This window comes from Cydia pomonella, chromosome 1 (genome assembly GCF_033807575.1).
Source record: "Cydia pomonella isolate Wapato2018A chromosome 1, ilCydPomo1, whole genome shotgun sequence".
Lineage (NCBI taxonomy): Eukaryota > Metazoa > Arthropoda > Insecta > Lepidoptera > Tortricidae > Cydia > Cydia pomonella.
The window spans coordinates 38,329,084-38,350,969 of record NC_084703.1 but is presented as its reverse complement, the minus strand read 5'-3'; the positions used below and the strand labels follow the sequence as shown (position 1 = coordinate 38,350,969).

Below are 21,886 nucleotides of genomic sequence, written 5' to 3'. Positions count from 1 at the left end.
CAATTGCAATTGCAAGTGTAGTGAATGAATGATAGGATCAAACCTTTTGTACATACCATCTTTAAAATTCATTACATTTACATGTTACTAATTAGCATATAAACTTATCAATAAATAAATAAACGCGGTATTTCAGATTTACTAAAATAATCATTCAGAAATACGAGATGATATAAGGTTGTCAAATGTATAATTTTGGTGACGGGAGTTCTTTCAAAAGTATTTTATCTTACACTTCTTAACATTTTTCTAGATATTATAAAAAAGGCACAAAATCGGGTCACTTGACACCTTAAAGTCCCTGGCCTGGTTAAGCCCATTTCATATTCTCATCGAGCAACAAAACTCCTCATTTTGACATTCGTGTTTGTTAGAAAGAGACAAAATTTAACAGCAGTTTCCTAAGTGTTACGAATAAGGGGCTTATATATACGCAATGAAGTAGCATTTGGACACCGGTGCTACTACCAGGCTAAATGGCCAGACTGTATAAAGTGTTGTTACCCTTACAGGCATATGCAGCTGCAACAGCGGCAGCGAGATGCGCTCCTCGCTCGAGTCGCAAGAATCTCACGCCAACAGTATTAACGTCCACTCGCACTCGAACCACAATCGGTACGTCCACCAGTATGTATATCGTGCTTTGTTGTTTTTACTTTAATTTAACGTATAATCCGTTGATAACCTCATCTTCCTAGCAGGATTCATCACACCTATGTCTTGGTGCTGAATTGTAACTGACATAAATCTAGAACACGCCAAAATTTTAGTACATAAGATTGTAAATAAATCGATATTGAAGGTCTACTGGAGCGTAATATACCTATATTGAATATAGTTCCAAAAACTATAATTTCATTTCAGCCTCAGGATTTGATATAATATACTACATACTTTGTGATGACCAGGTCACTGGGCACTGCCCGATATGATTACAGTATGTTTAAGTAGTCCAAGCCAGAGTTATTAGCAGATTAGTTAATAATATAACCTCAACAGGTTTTTTTTTCAAATATTCGTTGATGTTAACCAATCCTTTGCCATCCGCCTTATTTTAGGTCCATCTGCGAAAAGTATCCTACACAATCAATGCCACTAAAATAGTAATTGAGAGCTGTTACTTCTTCAAAATAGGTTCAAGTCGGTATGACAAATATTTCTTATATATATTTTATTAATTTCCTTCCTGTTAATTAACGGCTACGCTTGCTACAGTCACAAGTAGCTTGCTGAATCGATAAATCATGAGGACACAGCATTATTTTTATCTTGCAATCTCCTGGAATGTATTAATAACTCATACATGTAAAAGTTTTTATTCTGTGTTATTGCTTGAAGTTTGCTTTTGTATAAGGTCTATCGTAACACTTAACGCACTCAAATACGTTAAGAATGATAAAACGTTTTTATACCCTACATTTTGGATACAAAAATATTTTATCACCACTACTGGGAGCAGTTAAGCCCTTGCAGGATCTTAATTTAACTTGACTTAGCTCTTGATCTAAAATGGAGTTGGGCGGGATATGTTGCTAGGCAGAGTGACGGCAAGTGGACTAAAATGTTAACAGAGTGGTGGCCGCTTTCGGATGAAAGAAGCCCCTGGCGTCCGATGGCACGTTGGGGGGTCGACATTCGGAAGATTGTGGGTCACTTCTAGATGAGATTAGCTCAGGACCGGGCCAAGTGGCGTACTAGAAGAGTGGCCTATGCTCAGCAGTGGACGATAAAGGGCTGATATGATGATGATGATGAATCTAGCTTGACTTCAGTTTTTGTGTTCATTCATTAACGTCTCCGCAACATTTGAAAAACGCATTAAGTAATCTATTGTTGATATTCTACATTTACAATTTTCTTTAGCCTAGTCGAATTTTCCAGGGCTATTTGTGCGAAGCGATTTCGCTCTGTCATTGTTTAAAGCTCATCATCAAGCGTATCATGAAAACGAATTACAGAATTGACAACTATTGTGGTATTATTTGTTTCACGTGCTATAGCAATTAGAATTTAAGTACACAAAAAAAAAACTTTCATGGCAGAAATTATGACCAAAAATTTTGGCGTGTTCAAGCTTTACTAATTTGTTCGAGGTTCTATGGATGTTTTTCAATGTCAAATCTAGAGTGGATTTATTTACCGTAAATTTAATACCGATCTAAATATCTTGGGTATATGTCGCACTTGTTAGTAGTGGGATTTGGATGTGAACGGATTATTTTGACTTTAAATTATCGCTGTTTTGATCAAGCAATATACTCGAAATATAAAGTACCGATTCTGTTTAAAACAAATGATTTGGTAGTAATTTAATTTCTAGGAAGTTTTCTTTTTATTTGATTTTTAGAAATTTTAAATAAAACAGTTATCGGAGTTTTATGGCTATACACCGCTTGATGATCGGTTAAAATTATCGTCTGCGGAATCGGAGTAGAACAGGTATAGAAGTAACGTCACTGATATAGTACAGTCAGCATCAAAGTAGCGGATCAAACAACGGTTCAAAAGTATCTACCATTCTGTAACAGCTTAACCAAAAGTGAGGTTTCTGTATGTAGAACAATTAAGACGGCAAAAGATATACTTTTAAGCGTGAATTTAAGAGATTTATCTGTATTTGGAATAGTTATCAGGAATATCAGATAATGTTGGCGCCTTGTTTCATCCGCTACTATTGATGCTGACTGTACATAATCATACGTGTGCTAACAATGTAAACTCGGGATACCTTCAAATTTGTACATACGCTCATTGGAAAATTCTCTACAGTATGTTGTTTTTAACTATAAAGTACTACACCATATATATATTAATATCACGACGGTAGCAAACATGCATACGGCCCTCCTGATGGTAAGCAGTCACCGCAGCTTATGGACGCCTGCAACTCCAGAAACAAATGCAAGAAATAAATTAGCGTTCCATACTATTTCCTATGGGCAGAACTTCATAGTAAAATTAAAAACAGACTACTAGCACTATAAAGAGGTTTAATATCATGTTATTCGATATAATAATTGAACTAAAATATTTTCTTACTAAATTTAGTGCACCGAGTGAGCACACTCATAAAATAAAAAAGAAACCAAATGGGGGTCATAACCCATACAATATCGCATACGATTGTTTTAACCGGGAGTTTCACTTCACTTGATAATATATTCATTAGCAATACTTAGAGTTGCAGCAAACTACGCCAGTAGGTAGACTCCAGCGCTGTGAAATCCGCCTTTTCTGGGCTTAGTGGGCTACGCGCACGCTTATTTTACGCGGTTATAAAACTTATATCCAAAAATATCGGTAACGACTTTTGGCAGCTTAGCTTTAGGCGCCACCGGCGACCCAGCGTGCTGCAGCTCTTAGTGGCCCATTTGAAGGGCGCGGTCGCCCTTATAACCCCTTTCAATAAATTCGTTATGTATTATTATATTACAATATGAACAATATCTAGGACCAGTTATAATATAAACAACTGTAAAAAACAGTTTTTATCTTCGAATCTATTAGAAAATTTCAATTATTTCGAAGGATAGGTTTGTCTTACTTTTTTTTTTTTGTTTTGGTCCACGATTTCAATGCCCCCAATATCACTTTTTCTATTTTCATTTTATTTTATTATCTCTTCCTATTAGATTACCGTTACGTAATGGATGATCAAACCCAAGTACCGTTTGTGCGTTCGAGCATAAACTGTCACCGTCATTACTATTTGCCTTGTACATTTCCTTCGATTCTTAGGTGTTTATTTTTGATTCAACAGTTTCTCCAATGAGTCAGGTTTCGCATCGCAGGGCCAAGCCGAAATGTCTACCGAACACAGTTTCTCGTCGACTTTCGCTTCGCACCACTACTCGAGTCACACGGACAGGTTATTCTTTGTCACATTTATGTGTTATGTTTGTTTTTGTGATTTTTGTTCTTGACTGTTTTAAGAGTTCCTTCTTCGTTTTTACCCCTTTCACGCTTTGTGTTATTGTTTTTGCAGTAATTTTGAAAGTACACTGTATGTGAACGAAATGATGGGCACGCGACAAGGTATTGAGAGCTTCATGAATGTACATATGACAAATGCAACCACACATCAGTCTATAAGCACAATGTGAGTTATCACTCTTCAATCTCGCAATTTGTCGTTAATTGCTGTGGCGACGATTTGTTAACATTGTTGGGCCTGTCAACCGTGTCCGAGACTGAATATTGAACAATCAAAATAGTACCAGGAAATAAGCTGAATTTCCTCGGATAGTTCTTGTGTCACGCTTGGCTAGCCCGACTATAACGCGCAAGACATTTTTACTAATCTAATTATATTAAGAATTGTGGATCTGATCGGTTAAGTAAGGTTCACAATATAATGAAATAGCTGGTAAAACATTTTTATGGCTTGCAAAATGAGGGTTAATAGCTTGATGCATTCAAGGTGCTTTTTTACGCAAGTTCAAACTCGTGTTTCGTAACTCAGGTTGCCGAGCATCACGTCAGACGAGAGCGAGGCGCCGCCCGAGCTGCCGGTGAAGACGCGGCGCAACAACCGCGCGGACGTCCAACAAAGCTTCCCTAACGTTGAAATCAGGTGATCACCCAACTTTACGACCTGGTTCTGAATCTACAATCTGCTCTGCGTCTTCCGGAATGGTGAAAGTGAGGCCAACATTCACGTAAGGTATCAGCGCTAAAGGATGCCCATCGTTATGTTTATTTTTATTTATTTTTAAGTTAATATGAACATTTATCAACAGTTCTAGCGAACATGGACGCACAAGTAAAACTCATTCACACCCATTATGAAATTAAAAAAGTAGGCATGCTTAAGAACGGGACCTCCTTTGGCGCAGGTACCCTAACTTTACATTTGCGGATCCGAAAACACTGTCAGGATCGGGCAATGTCTTTTTTTAAAGCGTCTGTTCATATCGTTTTGTTACCTATTAGACACCGTTCCCAAAAGAATGCCTGAAAGAACGTTATGCGATTAAAACACGCATGAACAATAACAAAACGTAATCAATATCTTGTTATCGTACATACTTTAATTACGCTAACATTGAATACAAATTAGCCATCGTTTCGGTTACGTAGGCTCATGAACGTTCGGTGAACTATTATTTGCTCGTTCAAGGCAATTATTTAAATTAGCTTTCCGCGCTCTCGCACTCACCTACCTGCAAAATAGCGTAATTGTGTACTCGTATGTACGTTGTTGTTTAACACTAGTATTGTCAATTAGCTAGTTTAAATAACAGGTGTCACTGATATCAAGATAATATTTAAAACATTATTCAGAACTTTAATTTATCATATATCAATAGAAACTTAATCTTTTTTACGGTTATTTCGCTGAAGATTTTTAGCGTCTTAGACACACGCGTTTACAAGATAATTAATATACAGACTTTGACTTAGTTACACAATGATATAATAATTAAATATGCTTTAATATTCGTTCCGCATTCGATATATTTCTAAATAGAGAACTAATCGTAGTTGTTTTGATGTTTCAGACAAAGCCCAGTGTGCTCGCTGCACGGCGAGGCGCGGCCGCACACGCTGGCCGAGCACCACCCCACGCGGCCGCCCCCGCTGCCGCTCAAGAAGAAACACAGTCAGTATTCACTCGTTTACCGATCGGCCAGTGGCCGCGTGAACACCTCACCTTCACTATACCGTGGAGCTTATACTAATAAATCCTAGAAAGTGTGCCTGATCCGTTAGAAATAAGCTAAGCTGGCTAAGGATGAGGAGCCGGGTATAGCAATATTATGGCCACACTCTTTAATAAACCGACTTATAAATAAAATAAATAATAATCGAACTACGTGTCTAGGCTTTGATATACTTAGCTATGGATAACACATAAAATATAGTTTGGCTAGCCTGCCGATTAGCAAAGAAATACGACATGAATTTATTCTGATTCATTACTGTATCCTGTTTTAAACATTTTTATCTAATAATATATGCCCAGAAATTCTCCTTACTTGAACATTATTAATTCATAATGCTTATTATAATAGAACTAATCCAGATATCCAGAAATATGGAAACACTTATTCTAAATATTTAGAGTTATTATAATGGTGTATCATTGTTGTTACGCACATCTAGCCAGGCTATATTAACTATATTAACTCAAAATAACACTCACATTTTAACTAATTCAGGCGGTATGGAACTAACTGATCTTGATCTGTTTAACTAGGACAGTAAATTCAAAATTACATCATATTTGAAATATATAACTATGTCAAAAATTTCATGAGCCATATGTACTGTAGAACGTAGTATAATACACGTGCGAAAAGGTAACTCGTAACTTATGTCGATTTAAAATTTATCACCACTCGTTGCAAATTTCCGCCTTTTTGCACTTGTATCGTAATGTACTATTACAGTACATAACAACATGTGACATGTCTTCATTACCCGTATCACAAACCAGTCCCCATTTTACATACTACATATTATTTACTACATATTACACATTACATATTATATTACATACTAGTGATTTACCGGAAAAAATTACCGAGTGCTTGTTTTGACTACATATTACACATTACATATTATATTACATACTAGTGATTTACCGGAAAAAATTACCGAGTGCTTGTTTTGAGTCCCGTGCAAGCGAAAGATTCTATAATAGATTCACGAGCGTAGCGAGTGAATATCATTTAGAATCTTGAGCGTAGTAAGGGACTCAAAAGCGCACGAAATGTAAATAACTTTGATCTCGTGTAGTACACAAAATTTTTCACATCAGTCAGCCATCAAAAAATACAATCTGAAAAAATGTAATCCGTCTTCATCACTATTTCCCTCATGTTTTCTGAAGGTATTCTAACAATTAACTTTAATTACCGCAATAAAACAAAACGAAAGAAATTTCAATAAAATAATACGAAAATAATGATATACGAACATCAATTGACAGTTCAATCGACAACTTTTTTTTGTAAAAAAAAAACTTTGTAAGATACGGTCCGAATTGCGGATACTACTATTTGTCAACTATAGTAGAGATCGTTAAAAGTAGTTAAGTAGAATTATTTACTGCGTAACAATTGCGTAAATTTGTATAAGTACATTGTTTTGATTGTATAATAAAATACGTAAAATATGGTGTTTTTATTAAATTTTAAACTTTTATTTCATTAATTAATTATTACGAATGAAGACTCGTAGGGTGTTCTGGAACGATGCGGTCTGACTTATTTTGGGGGTCTATTATAAACCGTCAATATACCGTTGAATTACGTATGCACTTTTTTTGTCTCTTTTTGCTAATGACGTGAAAGGGACAAAGATAATAGAATCCAAACACTTCGAACTTGTATTAGGCCCCGCACATTGAAATGACATTCGAATATAAAGGTAACTTGAATCTTATTTTGTCTCACTCAGTGAGCAAAATGCGATTTTGTACACTGTTTTTAAGCAGCAAATTACCCTTGTTCCAGCTGCTGACGTGATAAATCCAATTCTACATATCTTACAATTATTAGAGCTGTCATGAAATACCCTCTGTGTTTTGTGTTCGAGTTCACAAATGCGAAAGAGTTGTATTTGTGACTTATTTGGAATTATCGTGTCACAAATTTTTGTTTACATTTTAACAATAACGCCAGGGTGTCGCGCGTTTGTCTTTTGTACTACATTTCTGTCTACTTGAGATAAGTATGAAGGTATCGCGGCTGCTCGCGTATTTAGCTGTATACGTTTGGTTAGTTTACCTTTATGATTCTACTAGATTAAAAGTTTTTTTTTGTTGACTCGTAGTATAGTATTAATACAATATTTTTTTTTAGAGTCATCTAAAATAATACTGCCCTTTACTATAAAACCTAAATAATTAATAAAATTGGTGAGTATCTCAGTACAAAAAAATGTAGTACAAATGACAAACACGCGACTATTTAGTCCGCCCGCGCCAATTTCGGTCAATTTTTTGTATAGCGGTCAGTTTTTTGTAGTTGTTTTGTATTTTTTCTATAGCGTATCGAAATGATTATTATAGTATACGAAATTATAATTTAACCATTGCAGTAGATGAGTAGAAAAAAAAGTATTGTATACAATAATCATATTATCGAGCTTTTCAGTCTCATACCTACTAAGGGCACCATGCTTGCTACCGACCTTGCTAGTCAAGTACCGAGTTTAGGCAACGAAGCTTGCTGAATTGCCTAAGTAAGGTACGTGATTGAAAAGCTTGTTTATATCACTATTGTATACAATACTTTTTCTACGAGTCAACTAAAAAATAATTTTTGTTTTTACTATAAAACCTAAATAATTAATAAAAATTGGTCAGTATCTCAAAATATCTTTATTTTGCATAAAATATGGTATATAAGATGGACTTAGTAACTAAGAAGCACATGCATATTTTACCAGCAACTGGAATGCAAAAACACAAACACGCGTACATCTATTAATTATGCTAATAAATCTAATATTATACAGGTCACTTCTTATAATTACATTAAAAAAAAAAAATGTCATACTTAATCTATCAGTAGACAAAAACGCGTGACTCCGACTCCCGCCCCGCTCCCTGCGCCCCGCGCCCGTTTAGCTTTTCTATGGGAGTTAACTACAGCTTATCGAAATGAATCTTATAGTTGAGTGGGAGCTCATACACGAAAAGTACGCAATTATAGTTTGGTATACGAATTACAGTAGTCGAGTAGAAAAAATACTATTATGCGAAGTGTCTCTTTCCGAGTATCGTTTAAAAGAACATCTCCGAGTAAGTCAAACGGCTGTTTAGTGATAAACTTCATATCATATCATAATATCATATCAAGATATAGATAAATAAATACTTATATACATAGACTCAGGAACAAATATCTGTGTTCATCACACAAATAAATGCCCTTACCGGGACTCGAACCCACGCACATGAACATAACTATTATAGCCATAAAAAGAAGTAACTTCTTTATAGATATGCTAAATGGAGATAAAATATTAATTGATTACGGAAATTTAAGATGTAAGGTCTGGCAAGGTCGTGGCTATTTTATATCTTTTTCTTCTTTTTATTGCGAATGATGTGAAGTTCAGGCTTTTTAAAAGTTGAAGATGAAAGTAACCGTTCATATAATATCTACAACCATTTTAATAATCATATATTTGGCAGAAAAGTACGCAGATCACTGTTACCAACTGGATTGTATTGTTCGCGAATACAGTTTGTCGTTTAAAACTATAATATTAATAAAATTATCTATCATTGTTATTTCACAAGTGGATTGTCTAATAATTCGCACCTAAAAATTGTTGTCACTAATTCTCGTCTATTTTTAATGAGTATGTTTTGGGTCTTTATTATTAACATGTTTCACTTTATTATAAATATTGACCATTTGACCATTATGCCGTGTACACTTGCACAATAGCATTTTGATTTAAAACTTACCCAGCTACTTGTTTTAACGGTCGCGTTTACTGCAGACTGAACTATGATTGATACTGTGAAAGTAAACATGGATTCGTGCCTTTATATCGGCACGTGGAGTCGTTGGCGATGACATTATGGTTTATTTTGTTATACTCGTAGTGATTGGACATCGTTGTCACAATTACCGTTTCTGAATGCATCGCCGTAAAATATGTCACCCTAGCGCAATCTTTTTAAGCTGTTATTATGGTGGTACGAACTCTTGTTCAATTTCTCATATCTATTAGTTCAGTTGTCTGTTTGGTAGGCCACTAAAACAAATTTAAATTCAACCTTGTAACCGTCCAGACGTACTTAATTTGACTTGCTATATTAACTCCTCTCATAATTCACAAATAGGGTTACTTAGTGTGACTTTGTAAGATAACGGCGATTAGAAGGTTGAATGAAAAACACTAACGAACCATGCACATTTGTCTTGTGAACACGTCAGAAAGTTCAGAGGGTCAAATCGTATACAATTAAGGGGGTTATAACGGCATGTTTGTCTGTTGTGCCGGTGCGGTGCCGCAGTGTTTCAAAGCGTCGCATACAGCGGTGAGTGGAATGCATGCAAGCACTACACAGCTCCAACTCATCTCGCTTCCATTGGCTCGGCAGTCGGAGCTTTTTCTCCTTCGATTTTAGTATTCTAATTCATATAGCGGCATTTTTCACCATTTCAGGATCGATATCCACGTTTATAACTGTGTACATTTAATATAACCTGTATTCCCGTTATAAACGACCTGGTTTATATTAGTCCAACGTCGATACATTGTTTTCATATAGTTATTACAGCCACACTCCAATAGCAGACTGCCTGGAGGTTCATCTGCGTGCTTTTTGCGGTTTTCATAGCTTTTACCACTGACTTCAAAGAGGATTTAAAATAGAGGTGTATTGTCAAAGAAAACTTTGTAGCCACGTAAATTTACTGCCACCTTTCGACACATGATTAAAACTTTTAGAACGCCATTTGACTTTGATTCTTATTCTTTCATTGATATGTGTTATATTTGTTAAATATCCAAATGTGGCGCCATTTTACCTGGCACAACCTAATACCTTTGATCTATTAGATGGCGCCACTTTTTAACAAATTTAAAAAATAATATGGATCAAAGTCAAATGGCGTTCTAAAAGTTTTAATCATGTGTCGAAAGATAGCAATAGCAGTAAATTTACTATGGCTACATAGTTTTATTTGACAATCCACCTCTATTTCTAATTCTCGTTGCTGCATATAGATCTAAGACACAGCCTCACTTAGATTGCTTTCTTGTTCTTGTGAAAGTTTGTACTATGAACTAAGGCTTACTTCTAACGACTTTGGAATTCAATCTGCACAATAGAGGCGATAACGTCTTAGGGCGCTTTATAGTAAATGTATAACCACCTACGTCATGTTCTATAGTATTGACATAAAATAATGATATTTGATGCGATTGAACGTTGTTTTTGTCTTTAAATATTTTTTGGTGTTATTAACTGGTATTTCAGTTGGTTAAATTGTGATTGCTGCATTTGTATACTTGCTAGACAATTTGGTTTTAAAATCATAATCATTATAAATAAAATCTGAAATCAAGTTAATTTCATGTAATGATGTTTTGATTCCGAGAATTTAATTAAATTTTGTTGAAACTTGTGCACTAGGGTGTCGTGGGATAGCCGCATGTGGAAAACTCTTCACTACGCATAACAATCACTAATTGCATTTTAGAACTCGTTTGATTGTTGATTTCACGCTATGAAGTACACCATCGTACTAGTTTGTCTACACAGTGGCCTTTGTTACGCGTAATGGGACAGATAACAGCTTTTGCCCCCCCTTTATGTAAGCTATCCTGTTACACCCTTTATCGGTTTGACCCACGGTAAACGAGCATTATGTAGATATGTTTCCAAGGCTTTCCAGGGGCTGCTAATTAAAAGCGATCAGTGTGCGGATAACGCTTTCGGTTCTTACGATTCTATATCACTTGTCCTATATAATATATAATGCAATGTGGATCCTTTCTTTAGTTATGGCGTATATGGAGATGTTCGGCAACTGCAGTCATCCGCCCAACAACGCGGCTGCGCCGCCAGACATGTTCCGGCACTCTATTCATACATACAATCTGGCTAGGTAAGTTTCAATATTCAGCGGAAGAGCTTTTACACAACTCCTAAGATTCATATTTTATAATTCATATGTCAAGAATCATATTGCTTAGGACGCAAGAAACTACCTCAAACGGAATGCCATTTAATAAAGTTCTGCTTTTTCTATTAATTTTTTATAGGCATTTTGTGCAAGCCGGAGCCTCAGTCAGTTTGCTTTTGATTCGAGATCTGTAGAATAATTGGCCTGCGGTTTCGACAATCCATCAGGGATGAATCCCATGGACGCCCCAAAAAAGCTGATGGGGATCGCCCTGCTCACAATCTAGTTTAGTTTGTAAACTACTGTAAAATTCAGCTTGTTTACTCACTTCAAGTTCTTTCCATTTCATGTCAAAGAATTTTAAGCGTACCTCATCATTTAAACATTTATTTCATCCATTATTCCTCAAACTGTATAGTGATTGACGTCACCGTCTTGTAGCAAGGATATAAACAGTTCATCTATCAGTCATGGGATAGCATTTACCAAGTGTAAAATTACAGTGCGCAACACACGAGTGGGAGCACTATGGTGCAGCGTCACCAGCACGTCCAACGGTCCATAGCGCAGTCGTTTACTGTGCAGCACTTTAGCAGTCCACCTGTATTGAGGTAAGAGAACCTGTTGTCGCAATTTTACTGATTGACTTGTCGACAAATGCCTTTATCGTCAATGTGAATCCTGGTAGCTTTTTAATGTTATATATTTGACCAGTGTGCCAAAAAAATTAGGCGCTAGTAATAATACCTGACCACCACCGGCTGACACAATGTGGCGTCGTTCTTTTAAAAGCTGATCTAGACGAAGTTTCATTACATTATACATTTCCCCTAACCAGTTTACCAGTTCGTCCGGAAAGTTTAAACTTATAATGAGTCGCAAGCTACAAGAGTAGAGTATAACTTTTGTGAAACACAATAACTCTTATTTGTCAAAAATGTTGTATTTGATATACATTTACTTAACACCCTTTACAAAAGCTGAAAGCGGCCCATTTAGTGAATGTTTGTAACTTGTAATACGAGGGAAATGTTATTCTTAATGAATTTAGTCAGTGAGTTAAAAACAATAAAAAGAGGCTTCCGTTTGTTTTATCAGTTACATGCATTCCTAAAAACGAGTCCTTGGAAGAGGTATTTGAACTTGTTTCAGCTATACAAGATATTATGCAACGAATCGTTCTTGCTGCTGACCGTACATATGTATTAAACAACTGAAAGTATTAAGATCTATTTTTCGAGTAAATATGCGCATTTATTTCGCACGTTGCTCGTTGCGGCGGTGAATATTTTACAATAATTTTAGTTAGTTCCTGATAGTTATTTAGAAGATCTGTGCTCTGTCCGCAGTGGGTCCGAGGACAGCGTCAGCTTGAATACGTCTTGCGGGACCAGCCCTGTGCCTCCCGAGCTACCGCCAAAGATGAATAAAACTAAGGTACTGCATATACTACATTAGAATTGAGTAATAGTGAATGGGACTGCCGTTTTTGATATAATTATAATATGCACCCGTCAGCCGCGCCCAATAGTGCAATGCCATTTGGAATGCTGATTTTATTACTCAGTAACTCAGTACAGATAGTATTTTTACTAATCTAAGGAATGGGACACCCAGAGCTCTGACGGCCTACCGCGAACCATTTATGTATGGCCAGTGTTTAAAATGTATTGTATTTTCAGATTCAAATCAATTCGAGCAATGAACTTCTACCGCCTCCCTCGCCTCGACCATCATCGCACAATAGCTCTACGTCCGTCGAAGACACCACGCACAACAATTTGGTACTTATTTTACACCTGCAGATAGAGGTGTCCGCTTGTGGAATTTTATCTAAAAGAACTAAGCAGTAGTAGGACCATATTTTTATGTAAATATAAAACATGATTCATTGCTATCACTACTAACACGTGTGACACGTGTGACAAAAATAAAATGAGAGCTTAAAGTACAAGTGGAGTAGATACACTATGATTTTATTTCAGAACTGTGATGAATCTTACATTAGTACTTCCACGCCGGCCAAGTTCCCCATCGAAGACGAGCAGGAGTTGTTGGTGCCTGAGCCAACACCGTCACCTGTGCCTTCGCAGGTTGGTGAAATTATGTGTTTGCAGTAATATCAATAAAAATAGTATATAGTAATAATTCTATCGAATATTAATTCGCATTACCTTACCTTAATAAAATGGACCTCGCTTATAATTATTATAGTTAAAAGTTAGAAGTTTTATGAAATAACCACCAGCAAGCTTTCTAAGTTAACGTCACTAATGTTATAAATTTGTGTAGAAGAGCGAAAGCAGTACTGAGCCTATTGCGGCCACAAAAGACTCTGACACCGCTCCTCCGGACGCCGACCCCGAAGACATCATACTGCAGACAGACATTAGCTCCAACTTGCTTCTGAAGGCGCCCAGCAAAGACGGGCCTGAGGTGCGGGGCGGCCATCCGGACGCTCTCATCGTCCTCGCCACTAAAGCTACCAAAGGTATGTCGTACTTATATTGCGTATCGACAAAAACAATTGTACGGTTGTCAAAATTAAATAAAAACTAGTGAACAACATGAATATTTTTTTTACTCGATATGGGATTAAAATAATAAAAGACGTGTTATTCACTTTTTGTCGCGGGATCTAATACCGCTACATTTCGGCTCTTCGTCGTTTGTTTACTGATCGATTCACCAAAGCTGGAGTGAATGAAGTAAATCCTAAACGAAAGAAATCTATTTGATATTTGTGAGAGTTTTGTTCTGCTGTATAGCATAATTATGTCTTGAGGTAAAGATACTCACGCTCACATAATGAATGAGTTACTTATTCTCGGCTAGCTTTGGTGAATAGACAACAAAGTACGAGACACATACTCTTTTTTTCTGGTAATCATAATCAAAATCATAACTTGCATGGTAAATTCTATTATGTGTTAACTTTCCGGCGAAATTGACACTATCAAGCTACGACAAGTGCTAGTCAGTAATTCCAACAGTGTAAGCACGTTAAGATGTTTTCCTGAACCATTATAATAATATATGCGGGTTAAGAATCCATTGAGATTGATATTTGCACACTGCATGATTCTGGAGCGGCAGTCACATTAGTCAATGAATGGGTACCCAATTGGCTTATCTTGTGCATGATAAGTGATAGCATTTTGGGAGTGACCTGTCATTACAATTAAGCGTGTTAATTTTTACGAAGGAATTGTCGTTTCTCTAAAGTTAGGTACACATCCCATGGCTTTTAATCTTATAACTTTCATGCTTTCACTTTACAGAGACGGACGAGTGTAAGTGGTCGATTCATTGTATGGTTTGGGGCTGAGACAATACATGGATGTATATTTCCTTATTCTACTAGTGCTTTTGCTTTGAATGATAATGCCTCCAAATAGAGTCTAGTGCCATGCTACTGATAATCTGTATCTAATGCTAACTAAGGATTCTTTGCACAAGTTTATTTAATAAAATCAGACAACACAAAAGTAAATAATTGAACAGTGTTTTCTTGTGCGAAATTACAAAAGAAATATGTATTACGTAAATGGCATTAGCATAAAGCTGTGATATAAACTTGTGAATGGAAATTTACATACATATACCTCGTTTTTTTAGCATTAGAAAAATGGTAAACAATCTTATCTTTTTATTGAAAACACGTTACAGCAAATATGTAACAATTATATAGCAAGGATATATATTTAGGGACATTATGTTGGTTTCATAAGTATTTATGTAATATGTAGTAACAGTTTTAAAAACGTTTTTTTAATAAAGATTCATATCAAGATTGCTTACCATTTTTCCAATGCTAAAAAAACGAGGTATAGAGGCTGTCAAAATAACGTATTTTACAAGTCATTTTTATCTTATACTTCGATAAATATTGAATTTCATTGAATATTATATCGATGTGTAACCAAGTATCTATGAAGTGAAGTTTAATCTGTATTTTTGGCAACAGCTTACTCGCTGTAAGTTTTTAAATGTGTGGCTGTTTATCGCGCATTCTTAAAGGATTTTCATTAAATTCTGACTTACTAACACACTTGTTGGCACAAAGTGAGCATGAGCACAGTAAGAAATATTTAACTGCACTACATACATTCTATGGTAGACGCAATCGGTTACTACTTAGGAGATAAAAATGCACGACATTTAAAATTTTACGAGAACGGTGATTCCATTCCATGTAAGCTCTTGTCACTTGATATTTCGGTGTATCAATAATGCATTATTAATATATAATAAATAAAACGAGTTTAAATTATAAATATTGAAATAGTATAATTTGTGTTTTTCGGTTAGTTATTGACATTATTATACGCCGGACTTTCAGGTACGAATACGAGATACGTGATATGAGTATGAGTGACTTCTAATACCGCTAATTTTCGGCTCTTCGTCGTTTGTTTACTGATCGATTCACCAAAGCTGGAGTGAATGAAGTCCTAAACGAAAGAAATCTATTTCATATTTGTGAGAGTTTTGTTCTGCTGTATGGCATAATTATGTCTTGAGGTAAAGATAATCACCCTCACATAACGAGTGAGTTACTTATTCTCGGCTAGCTTTGGTGAATAGACAACGACATACGAGACACATACTATTTTTTTTTCTGGTAATCATAATTAAAATCATAACTTGCATGGTAAATTCTATTATGTGTTAACTTTCCGGCGAAATTTACACTATCAAAGGCCGGTTGCACCATCCCCATTTTTATCGACGAAATGAAATAAAGTAGGTAGGTAACCATTACATCAACTGTCATTTATATAGAACTTCTATAGCACCATCCTTACTCGTGTCCGACTACGTTAATTTTTTTGTGAGATAATATAGAAACACCTCCATTAAATTGACTCATCTTATGAAAAAGTTTTGTTAATGGTATTGACGTGTGACGTTGACGAATTCAAGCCGTCACAGGTGGTTGGTGTAAGTGGTTCTAGAATTAAAGAGATGCTTAAGAGCACATACACGTATTTACGAATCAAACGCTTTGCGCTAAAGTTAAGTTGTATTTTTCCCAGAATGAAAGCTTGTGATAGTTATCTTACATGTTGATGAAGACAATAGGCAATATCTTGAATATTTAATCAACATAATTGTTATGGTTCTTAATCATTTTTGCATTGAATAGATGCGCTTTGGGGAAGAGCTCCTGTTATTTTAATTTCTATGTTCCGTCGTTCCAGACAAAAATTTTCAAAATTTTGCAAAAATAATTGTTTATATTTTTGCATTGTTTGATTAAAGGACTGTGACAATCAATCAGTAATGTAGGTAGTAACTATAAAATTATTCATAAAATTCGATAAGAGAGGACCTTTTTTATGTGATCCATATCTATCGGAATAGAAGAGAAGTGTTTTTTGACCCAAAATATGCAGTATGACTGATAATTAGTCAACTAAATTCACACGCTTTTGTATACGTGTTTATCGTACGATTTTGCAGACAATTCACGACACCACAACTACGTAATGCTTGCTGGTATTCAACACGAAACTTTATCATTTTGATACTTGCAAGTGAGCAAAACATCGGAGTCTGAGCTAAATATCTGAGTCTGAGCTAAACATCTGACTCAAAAATCGCTCCAGGTTATCACTTAATGAATACAATTTCTAAGCACGCTTCAAATTTGTTTAAGCGTCGTTTAAATTAGTACATTACGATACAAGTGCGAAAAATAGGAAATTCGAAACGAGTGGCGATAAATTAAAACACGAGTTGCGAATTACCTATTCGCACATGTATCGTACAACGTTTTACAGTACATATGGCCCTTTAAATGTTCGACACAGTAACGTAATATGCTACTTCTCGCACTAGTGCTATAAAGTAGCCCCATATGTACTGTAAAATATCTTTATGGTCTTCTCGTGCATTCTAATAAGCAAGTTTGGCCAGAGTTATATTAAGCTCGATATTTTTGCGCAGACTTCGCGTACCAGGAGGCATTCCTGGCCACGTACCGCACGTGGGTGGCGCCGCGCGAGCTCGTGGCGCGGCTGACGCGCCGCGCGCACCACTTCAAGTCGCGCCCCCACGAGCTGCGCTCCACGCTCAGCCTGCTCACTAGGGTTGTAAATGATCTTACGTAAGTTACAGTTACAAATTATTGTACTTTGAATTTATAACGTTGGTTAAAAAGAGGTCTACATCTTTCTATTCCTACGGGGCACCTTAAGTGTAGCTAAACATTTTTACTGTGTACATTACAAGAAACTCATACTTTGTTATTCAAATGGACACACGGAAAGGGGAGTTGATCTTATTTTATTTATTTTAGGATGACGGACCTTGAAGAATCTCTAATGCAGAAAATTATGGAATTTATTTATTGGCTTATTGAAGTCGAAGAGTTGCCGATCGCAAAAGCACTGAGACAAATTTTGGTCGACAAGCAAAAGCAGTTGCATAACCAACAACAGGTAACTTTTTCACTATCATTTACGCACGCCATACTCATACCACTGCATATTATACTTATTCAGAATTATGGAGGTTACACGTCCCAGTCACATGAATTAATAACCTGTGTACTTTCTAATTGAATGTATTATCTCAGGCGAACACCAGATACGAATACGAGTCTCCGTGCTACTCGAGCGTCTCCCTCCGCCGCGACACGTTGCTCGACTTCAAGCCGTCCGAGCTCGCGGAGCAGATGACGTTGCTGGACGCCGCGCTGTTCGCGCGTATCACCACGGCCGAGGTGCTGTCGTGGCCGCGAGACCAATCCGAGGAGAGCTCTCCCAACCTCACAAGGTTCACGGAGCACTTCAATAAGATGAGCTACTGGGCACGCTCGAGAATTTTAGAACAGGTATTCGTTACAATTTTTTAAATCTGACAAAAACCGTTAGAATTTTTTGCCTACGATTTTATTAGGTACTGTTAAAACTTCTTACCGTGATCCTAGTGCTTTAATGAGTCACGCTACGAAAATCTGTAAAAAAAATCCCAATAAACGATGTAAGCATCTAATATTGTTGTTCCAGGACGAAGTGCAAAAACGGGAACGCTATGCTCGGTGCTTTCTAAAAGTTATGAAGGCGTTGCGTAAAATCCACAACTTCAACTCGTACCTAGCGCTGGTGTCGGCGCTGGACTCGCCGCCCGTGCAGCGGCTGGGCTGGCCGCGCGCCATCGTCGAGGCGCTGCACGACCACTGCGCCATCATCGACTCGTCTTCCTCCTTCCGCGCCTACAGGAATGCCCTGGCGGAGACGCAACCGCCCTGCATACCCTACATGTAACCATCATCAGTCCTTATTGCCCTGCGTACATAACGCAAGTTAAATTATTTGGGTGAATCAACTTTTTTTTTTGTCAGTTGTAGAGATGGTCACGTTCTCTTGGAGGGGTAAATTGAAATTTCGTTGAAATTCATTTTGGTTGAGTTGTCTCCAGAAGCAGAAAAAAAGAAACAAAAAATATTTGATCCACCAATGTATTATGAATTGTTCAAGAAGACGAATATCAGCCACCAATTTGTTTTACTTGATGTGCAGTCAGCTGCAGATAGAGGTGACCCCCTCTGCATAGACTGATAGTATGCAGGGGGGGGGGGGGGGTTTCTCTCTCTCTCTCTGCAGTTGACTGTACACGTTATCATTGCTCTTGTATTCAGTGTGTTTGTGTGCATATTTTATATCATATACATACGCTGCGCCCAAACATGGGAGTAACTAATGTCTGATGTTTTTTTGTATAGTCAACTACTAGTTTATATTGTTAATTTATCATAGAGTATGATCTAGATATATTTGTCGTTGATATTATTTTTTTCTTCACAGTGGTCTAGTACTCCAGGATCTGACTTTCGTCCACATCGGCAACCCAGACCTATTGCCCGACGGAAGCATCAATTTCACAAAGCGATGGCAACAGTACCACATCATGGAAAATATGAAGAGATTCCACAAAGAGTGTGTATTTTAGTTTGTCGTACACATTGTTATCAGTTTGTAGTTTTACATTTTTGGGTTATTGCCCCAAGCTACACAGACACCGCATTAGGAAGCGTTTACAAAGAGGACGAGGCCACCACACATAGGTGCAATTTTACTTTTAAATGCTAAGATTTTGCAGCAGACAGCACAACTGTTGTATTCTACACCATTTTATACTATAACAGCCCCAGTAGATCCTTAAAGCTTACTTATTATAATAGTAGTTTATGTGACCGCTACATAATAAAAGGCATTAAAATACACGAGTGTTTTAATGCCTAATTATGTACAGTTACATACACTATATACACACACATTATAAACTTTCTATGATATATTCACTAACCAAAATTACAGCCAACGTTGGGACATCGTTGCTCTCTTAGCGGAGCTCGCGGATATGTGGTGGCGTCACCTAAATATTTCTATCGCTCATTTTACACGAAACTTTTGCTATGGTTACTTTAAAAACAACAAAACATTCATGTTATACTTAAAACTAATTAAAAGATAAACAGTACGTCAAATGGCGGTAAATAAAAACATTTTCGCGCATATTACGCATTCGTAGTTTTTTAAAAATCAGAGATAAACTAGAGTCGGGGGCCTATTTCCGTATAGGTCAAAATTGTATGCAAACGACATTTCATTTCGAACAAAAAGGCATCTCGACTGATATTAGAATAGAGGTCAAAATCAAATTGCTTTTTTTTAGAGATGGTCCTTTGAATGTCATAACCAAACGATTTTGATGTAGTTAGGTAGCAATTATAACATCATCACAGATAAGAAATTTGTTGTAACAAAACAGTATATCGTAATGTTGGCCATTACTTACGGATTTTGAAGACATCATAGAGGGTTTATGATATGTGTGTAGATAAATACTTTTAATCACGGTACATGAGTGTGGATCGTAACTGTTATCACAACTGAAATATGCGGTTACGCTCCCGTACATTTTTTTTCAATAATTCAATAGTTCTTGACAGTGTAATAAAATTAACCGTCATAAATCCGCAGATAAAGTCGGATTCAATGCACTATAATATTTGCATACATTTATATGCCATTAGATTTCACTTCAAACTGACACAAGGCAAGCTTGCGCATAATTATACAAAAATAGAAGCATCTGCATCTAAAGCAGATTGTGGCAAAGGAAAATAATGTACCTGCTTGCGTGTTACAAATATTGACCAGAAATACTAATATACAGCTGAAAGTATCATCTATTCAACGAGTTTCATTCAACCTACATTACTATTCAACGAGTTTATTATGATTATTTATTTATTATAATACAGCGCAAGTCTTATATATAGTCGTAGCGCCACAAAACTCAACAATGAGTTTGACTAGTTTAGTCACTTGTTAGCATCCTTTTAACTCCTGAGTAAGTACTCAACTTAAGTAATGAACGCACTATTATAGCGCTCTTCTAGCTCTTAATTCATCCTCTAATCCTATTGTAGCGCCGGTTTTCAACCTAAGATAATAAAAATGTGTGGCCAATCCGGGGGTATTACGGAAATATTATATCCGGATATAACCCCTATATTTAGAACATCACTAAAATCTCCGTAGTAAACAAAGGCTTACATAGATTTAACCCTTATATTTAGCGCCTAATGTTAGTTGGGATATCAATCCTCGTGCATTCCGACAGGGTTCACAATGACGCTCCATAAGGGTTAATACCATGTAAGTGCAGTGAATAACGCATCAATAAAACAAAGCAATCTTGTAGAACCGTATTATATTGAACAGTAAAGAGACGTAATCACTAACGACATTAGGCACGTCATAGTTTATATCTCACTATATTACATTAGGTATCCTATACATAAATCCATCACAAATTGACGAAACTAAATAACAGCAAAAAATTTAGGTTAAAAGTTGACCGTTTATTCAGGATTGATTTATTTTCGCAGCAGACAGTACAAGTTTAAGAAGAACGAACGAATCCAAGCCATGTTCAACGAGTTCGACGACGTGTTGAGCGAGGAGGCGATGTGGCAGATATCGGAGAGCCTGAAGCCGCGCAGCGGACGGCCGCGCGCCGCCGCCGCGCCCGCGCCGCCCGCGCCGCCCACCGCCTAGCTGGCGTCGCTGCTCAACTGCGCCCGGCTGAGCATGGCGGTCAGTACGCACATCTGCACAATACTAGCCCCCATAAACTAAGAGTACTTTTGTTTCAATACTACCTGGTACTCTGGAAAGCCAACGTTGTCCGTAGAAAAAGACGCGAAATTCATAGTTTGTACGGGAAATCTATCCTTCCCGCCTGCATATTTGCAAACCGCCGACAAA

The 21,886-nt window shown here is 36.8% G+C and overlaps 1 protein-coding gene across 11 annotated transcripts in view; it reads left to right on the top strand.

Annotated features, from left to right (window-relative positions):
- LOC133522401 (guanine nucleotide-releasing factor 2) overlaps nucleotides 1-21,886 on the top strand; it is a 66,649-nt gene that overhangs the window by 38,800 nt on the left and 5,963 nt on the right. For 4 of the 11 annotated variants that reach the window (XM_061857791.1, XM_061857732.1, XM_061857807.1 and 1 more), the window contains 18 exons: nucleotides 513-627; nucleotides 3,761-3,868; nucleotides 3,986-4,099; nucleotides 4,463-4,573; nucleotides 5,502-5,602; nucleotides 9,983-10,006; nucleotides 11,477-11,582; nucleotides 12,104-12,211; nucleotides 12,950-13,037; nucleotides 13,283-13,384; nucleotides 13,586-13,693; nucleotides 13,893-14,091; nucleotides 17,553-17,712; nucleotides 17,905-18,046; nucleotides 18,184-18,441; nucleotides 18,617-18,870; nucleotides 19,415-19,546; nucleotides 21,508-21,715. In XM_061857791.1, coding sequence (XP_061713775.1) covers nucleotides 513-627; nucleotides 3,761-3,868; nucleotides 3,986-4,099; nucleotides 4,463-4,573; nucleotides 5,502-5,602; nucleotides 9,983-10,006; nucleotides 11,477-11,582; nucleotides 12,104-12,211; nucleotides 12,950-13,037; nucleotides 13,283-13,384; nucleotides 13,586-13,693; nucleotides 13,893-14,091; nucleotides 17,553-17,712; nucleotides 17,905-18,046; nucleotides 18,184-18,441; nucleotides 18,617-18,870; nucleotides 19,415-19,546; nucleotides 21,508-21,676 — 2,399 coding nt within the window. In that variant the 3' untranslated portion in view covers nucleotides 21,677-21,715. The remainder of the gene's footprint in view (nucleotides 1-512; nucleotides 628-3,760; nucleotides 3,869-3,985; nucleotides 4,100-4,462; nucleotides 4,574-5,501; nucleotides 5,603-9,982; nucleotides 10,007-11,476; nucleotides 11,583-12,103; nucleotides 12,212-12,949; nucleotides 13,038-13,282; nucleotides 13,385-13,585; nucleotides 13,694-13,892; nucleotides 14,092-17,552; nucleotides 17,713-17,904; nucleotides 18,047-18,183; nucleotides 18,442-18,616; nucleotides 18,871-19,414; nucleotides 19,547-21,507; nucleotides 21,716-21,886) is intronic. The other 7 variants (XM_061857813.1, XM_061857748.1, XM_061857740.1 and 4 more) reach the window with 7 other exon arrangements.